Source organism: Dicentrarchus labrax, unplaced genomic scaffold, assembly GCF_905237075.1.
Source record: "Dicentrarchus labrax unplaced genomic scaffold, dlabrax2021, whole genome shotgun sequence".
Classification (NCBI taxonomy): domain Eukaryota; kingdom Metazoa; phylum Chordata; class Actinopteri; family Moronidae; genus Dicentrarchus; species Dicentrarchus labrax.
Genome location: NW_026136717.1, coordinates 448,090 through 454,448, shown reverse-complemented (window position 1 = coordinate 454,448; position 6,359 = coordinate 448,090). Strand labels below are relative to the sequence as shown.

Sequence of the window (6,359 nt, the reverse complement as noted above, 5' to 3'; positions counted from 1 at the left end):
AAACACAGAAATCAGGAACCTGTTTTTCGAAAGTAGGCTGACTCTGACTTTGTTGTTGAAGATGAAAAAAATAAAAAAGCTTCATCTGGTCTAACGTGTGTTTCTTCAGCAGACCCTGAGGTACTTTGCTCATCGAAGCCAGTAACAGCAGCACTCGGTGAGGATGCGACTCTGCAGTGCCTCCTGCGCCCCCCTCAGGATGCAACAAATATGACGGTGGAGTGGCGTCATGGATACCTTAACCTCACTGTGCACCTGTATGAAGACAGGAACACTCCTGCTGAGCAGAAGGAGCACTCTGAGGGGCGAACTTCTCTCTTTCGTGAGGGGCTGACCAAAGGAAACCTGTCACTGAAACTCTCCACTGTAGCCCTCTCTGACGCTGGAAGATACAGATGTTCCATTCACACTGACAAACTGCAGAAGAGTTGTTACGTTACCCTCACTGTTGGTAGGTACACTGAAGATCAAGTCATTTTAACCTTTTTATTTTACTTATTAAAGCAGCAAACAGCATCTGTCTGTCCCCAATAGATAGTCGGACACACAGGAAGTACACACAGTAACAGGAAGAAATGTTAGAAAGTTAAAACCTCGAAGAGTATATTAAAATATAATATAATATATAACACAGTATGTAATATATTCAGAGGATACATATTATGTACGGGTAGTGTAATACTGAATTTGAACTTCAACATTGAAAATTGATTCCATGTTTAAACATTTATTTCAATTTCCCAGCAGAGAATAAAGACAGAAAGCGGGAAGCAGATTCTAGTAAGTAAAACAAACAAACAAACAAACAAACAAACAAAATCATCCTCTTTTCTCTCATCATTAAAACTTTCCAGTTATTCTGGTTGAATTTAGCCATGACTCTGTTTCATAACAGCGGAGGCTCACATACACATTGTTGTTATTATATTAACATTAAAATAGCACATTTTGGCATTCAGTTAAGAACTGTAATTATTTTAACATTGATTATTGTTTTTAGAATCATTCACATGATATAGATATTTTTTAAGTTTAATCTGATATGTGGAGAGCGGCTGGATGGATGAATGCAAAGAAAACCTGCATTAAAGCACAAATCTTCCCTCTTTTCTTTCAGATCTGAAAGCTCGCCTTCGCAACATCATCACCGCTGTGATTGTCGTCATCATCGTCATCATCGTAGTATGTTGTTGTATCTGCAAACGTGGAACGAACAGTAAGTAACTTCCCCTCCTTTCTTGAATAATTTCAGAATACAATAGTTTCAACAGTGAGCTCCAAAGAATAACACTGGGAAGTTTCTTTAAACATTATTAAAGGTTATGTATACAAACTTCATTGCCACTAGTGAGAAGTACGTCCCACCACCAGACTCCATTGACAAACCCAGTCATTTTACTTAGCAGATAATCATAAAAACACCCTTTAAATCGGACAGAAACTATCTCTGTTGGTCTTTACACTGTTACAACAATCACCAACTTTGGTTTGGATAAAATAAATCCTGAACTCACTAAATGTGAAAATATTTACAAAAGGGGACACAATGGTGGCAACATAATTCCTTGGGGACGAGTTCGCCTGTTAACGTTTGTTCCACTAACTGTAGTTGTTGTTGTTTGTACCACTAACAGTAGTTGTTGTTGTTTGTTCATCTAACAATAGTTGTTTGTTCCACTAACAGTAGTTGTTGTTTGTTCCACTGACAGTAGTTGTTGTTGTTTGTTCATCTAACAGTAGTTGTTTGTTCCACTAACAGTAGTTGTTGTTTGTTCCACTAACAGTAGTTGTTTGTTCCACTGACAGTAGTTGTTGTTTGTTCCACTGACAGTAGTTGTTGTTGTTTGTTCCACTAACAGTAGTTGTTGTTGTTTGTTCATCTAACAATAGTTGTTTGTTCCACTAACAGTAGTTGTTGTTTGTTCCACTGACAGTAGTTGTTGTTGTTTGTTCATCTAACAGTAGTTGTTTGTTCCACTAACAGTAGTTGTTGTTTGTACCACTAACAGTAGTTGTTGTTGTTTGTTCATCTAACAATAGTTGTTTGTTCCACTAACAGTAGTTGTTGTTTGTTCCACTGACAGTAGTTGTTGTTGTTTGTTCATCTAACAGTAGTTGTTTGTTCCACTAACAGTAGTTGTTTGTTCCACTAACAGTAGTTGTTGTTTGTTCCACTAACAGTAGTTGTTTGTTCCACTGACAGTAGTTGTTGTTTGTTCCACTGACAGTAGTTGTTGTTGTTTGTTCCACTAACAGTAGTTGTTTGTTCCACTAACAGTAGTAGTTTGTTCCACTGACAGTTGTTGTTGAACCAGAACCATCTTTGGTTTCACTCTTTCTGTTCCAACAATCACCAACTCAGGTTTGGTTCAAATAAATCCTCCATTATAATATTCTAAATATTGAATATATAACCTTTAAGTTTACTTTCCTGATTTTCCTCACTATGGTTCCTGGACCAATATTAACCTAGTCAAATCTTTGACATCTCAAATAGATGTTTATTCTTCACTATTGTCACTATTGTCTCTTGACACTGACACCTGTTTTCTTCTGTAGGTGCCACGACTGGAGGGCTGGAGTGTCTGTATGTATTTGAGGATGGATGTATGGATGGATGTGTGGATGGATGTGTTGGTATATGTGTAGACGGATGTGTGGATGGATGTCTGCAATCATTTTGAGAAGCAGTAGTTCACAATCTGCCGTCGACCAACACTAACCTTTAGAAAACTGCCGCTATGAAGCTTCATGGTAGCGACCTCCTACCTGAGCGGTGAAGGTATCCTGTGAGCCATGTATCAGATTTTCGTTCTCCTAACGTATTTTGTAAAGAAAGACACATTACAGTGATTGCAGAGCATCAGAGGTCAATGAAACAATGTCTTTAGGTCGCACTGCTGCTCGTTCTCATTACAGGGACTGTAGTTAACCAGGAAAATATTGTTAAATGTTATTGATGCTAAACTGAACTTGACATGACCTGTAACTTTCTTGAGTTTGTTCTCAATCAAATCTCATGATTTATATTCCCGAGCTGCTAATTTCTCTAAATAAATAGTTTCATTACAGCGCAAACATGTTGTAAGTTTGTGTTTAATCATTTAATTTAGTTTGTCTGTCTGACAGCGTCTGAAAAGAATACATATTTCTATTTAGACTATTACTCAATAGATGTCAGTTTATTTAATAAACTACATCCACATTATTATTCAGACACTTACACTGAAACTGATTATAGTACTATAATTTGATTTTCAACACTGATAATATATTCTGACTCATAGTGTCATTTACTTTTTAGCCAGGAGTTAAAGTAGTAACTCAGGTTTTAAAACTACAGTCAACACATGAGGAAGCGATTCATTAAACTTCAGCTGAGAACACTTTCAATGTCTAAAACTATTCACTATTTCAGAAATCTGCCAAAAACCTGACTGATTACGAGAACAATGTTAGTAAGAAAATCAACCTGAACCAATGAAAGTGAGAGAGACAGAAATAACCAGGAAGTCAGACAGGAAACCAAACATCAATCAGCCTGACAGACAGCCGGCAGCTCTTTCCTCCTCAACCTGTGGAAGCCTGAAAGTCACCGATTTAACACATAACATAGTTTTTACTGCTAATAAGCAATAGATACTACACTAATACACACTGCATGAAGTCAGTGAAACCAGTAAACACACACACACACACACACACACACACACCTGTAATAACTGAGCGGGTTTTAATCTCCACTTAAACAACTGTACAGAAATGTGTCGGTTACATGTTTTAAAGGTGAATGAGGATATAAAAAGACAGAAAACAGACGAGTTTCTCAACAAATAAACTGCAGTGACTCTAAATATTCTAAACAAGCACCCAGAGTGCAGAATAAAACCAGAGGAATGTTTAAAGTCAGGAACATCTGAGGTCCAGTTTTTGATCCTTTACTTCCCGTACAGTTTGTGCGCTCGCCGTGACGCGGAGCCTCCGGCCGCTCTAAGCTCTGCGTGTGAAGTGCTGCGAGTCTCTGAACTCCAGGTAGAGGCTGAACAGCAGGTGCAGAGACTGGATCCTGCTGCCGTAGACGGGGATGTCCAGCAGGCCGCAGACGGCGTCGGCGTACTGAGCCAGGCTGCAGTGCAGGCGGGCGGGCGGCAGCTGCAGGCGGCCCAGCAGCTCCTCCAGCTCGGCCGGCCACTCCTGCATCAGGCTGTCGATGTCCGGCATCGCTCGGCCGTACTGGACGCTCGCCGGGGGCTTGGAGCGGTGCAGGGCCGTGATGCTCTCCACCCAGCTGTCCACCGCCCGAGGGTTGGACTGAGGACTGGCGACGCTCGTCACCTTCTTCAGCTGGAGGAGAGAGAGAGAGAGAGAAAGAGAGAGAGAGAGAGAGAGAGAGAGAGAGAGGTTTTAGTTCTGTCACTCGGTGCGGAGCGGACGGCGTACGCCACCGTGGGTCGTCGATACCTCGGTGGCTCCGTGCTGCTTGGTCTCCTCCGACAGCCACAGCGACAGCACCGTGGGGTCCGACTGTTTCACGTTGGGCTCGTCCAGGAAGAGCAGACCCAGATTGTCCGCTTTACCGTCCGGCCTCGGCACCTGAACGCCACACAGGGAACAGAGATAATATATGAAGGAGCATCTGTAGCACGACTATCAGTGTCCTTTATTCAGAAGGACACGAGTAGAGATGGAGATAGAGAGGTCGTACCTTCAGGAAGGCGTCGATGTCTCCCACGGCCGGGATGAAGTCCGGGATGAACGGCTTCAGGCTGTGGTCCAGCTCGATGGACTCAGGGGTGTAGCTGAGGGGGAGACAACGGAGACACAAAATGAAGGTAATATGAGATTCAGAACATGTATATAAATATCCCCGAGCAACAAAAGAAGAGCTGGTGGAGACAGACGAACGATGAAGGACATTTCAGAGACAATATAATGAAGGTATAGACGCAGACTCCTCACCGCGTGATGTACTGGAACAGCTCTTTGATCTCCGTGCTGACGGGCAGGTTGGCGTAGTCGGCGGGGTCGTACGCCCCCTCCGGAGCCTTGCTGGGCTCGTCGTCGTCGTCCGAGTCCTCTTCGTCAGAGTCCTCCTCCTCCTCCTCCTCGTCCTCCTCTTCCTCCTCCTCGTCCTCGTCGTGCGGGCCGACGCCGGGCTGCACGCCGGCCGCCTCGTTGGCCCTCAGGGGCGCGTGGTCTTCATCGAACTCGTCGCTGCCGCTGTTGGCCGACATCAGGCTGCGGACCTTCCTCCTGGACTCTGACTGAGGAGACAGAAATCTGGGATGTGAACGGGGACGGCAGAATACTTATAGACTGTGTACTTGAATTACTTTAACTACATAAAGATGATATTATTTGTTTACTTTTACTACTTTAACTACATAAAGATGATATTATTTGTTTACTTTTACTACTTTAACTACATAAAGATGATATTATTTGTTTACTTTTACTACTTTAACTACATAAAGATGATATTATTTGTTTACTTTTACTACTTTAACTACATAAAGATGATATTATTTGTTTACTTTTACTACTTTAACTACATAAAGATGATATTATTTGTGTACTTTTACTACATGAATCTGATTTAATAATACTTTTGTGTTATTATTATTGATACTTTAACTACACAGAGCGGAGAATACTTGTGTACTTTTAACTACTGATAGTAAAGGGGTGATGTTATGAAGCCTGCCGCAGTGCCCTGGAGCCGGGCAGTGAGGACCGGTGAGGACCGGTGGATGCCCCCGGTGAGGCCCCCGGTGAGGACCGGTGGAGGCCCCCGGTGAGCCCCCGGTGAGGACCGGTGAGGCCCCCGGGGAGCACCGCTGATGTTACCTGTCGCTGGCTGCGGGGAGTCGGGCTGTAGACGCTCGCTACCTCCTCAGCGTCGACCACCTCCAGGCTCTCGTCGTACGGCTGGTTGTTCAGCAGTCTGGTGTCTTTTCCCCGGTCAGTCCGCTCCATGGGACGCTCACGGATCACCGGGTGAACCCAGCCGCCGTTACACGCATTCAGCTCCCGGTCGGCCGGTGTTTATATACAGGAGCTGCTTATAACTCCAGCTAGCATTAGCCACCACGGGAGGGTTCAAACGGCCCGAGACAGCGGACACACGGTGTGAACGTGTAACGAAGCGGAGCAAACTCTCTTTATATGATTTATTATTAGTTTATATATATTAAATATTCCTCTCTAACAGACAGAGTCCGGTTTATCTGCGTTAAAGTGTTAGCGAGAGCAGCTAGCAGGCAGCTACTGAGTTTAATGCTCCATCCGTTCCCAGGCAACGGACCGCGCACTGCATCATGGGATGTCGTTTTTTTCCCCCTAGATCTTTATAACAACAC

General features: G+C 43.5%; 1 protein-coding gene across 1 annotated transcript; it reads right to left on the bottom strand.

Annotated features, from left to right (window-relative positions):
* Positions 1–3,716: 3,716 nt before the first annotated feature.
* ift46 (intraflagellar transport 46 homolog (Chlamydomonas)) lies at positions 3,717–6,323 on the bottom strand. The gene is made up of 5 exons (XM_051429404.1): positions 5,848–6,323; positions 4,960–5,264; positions 4,706–4,799; positions 4,462–4,593; positions 3,717–4,344 (listed from the first exon to the last, which is right to left on the bottom strand). Exons 1-5 carry the CDS (start codon positions 5,974–5,976, stop codon positions 3,991–3,993), a joined length of 1,014 nt encoding a protein of 337 aa, XP_051285364.1. The 5' UTR covers positions 5,977–6,323; the 3' UTR covers positions 3,717–3,990.
* Positions 6,324–6,359: the final 36 nt, after the last annotated feature.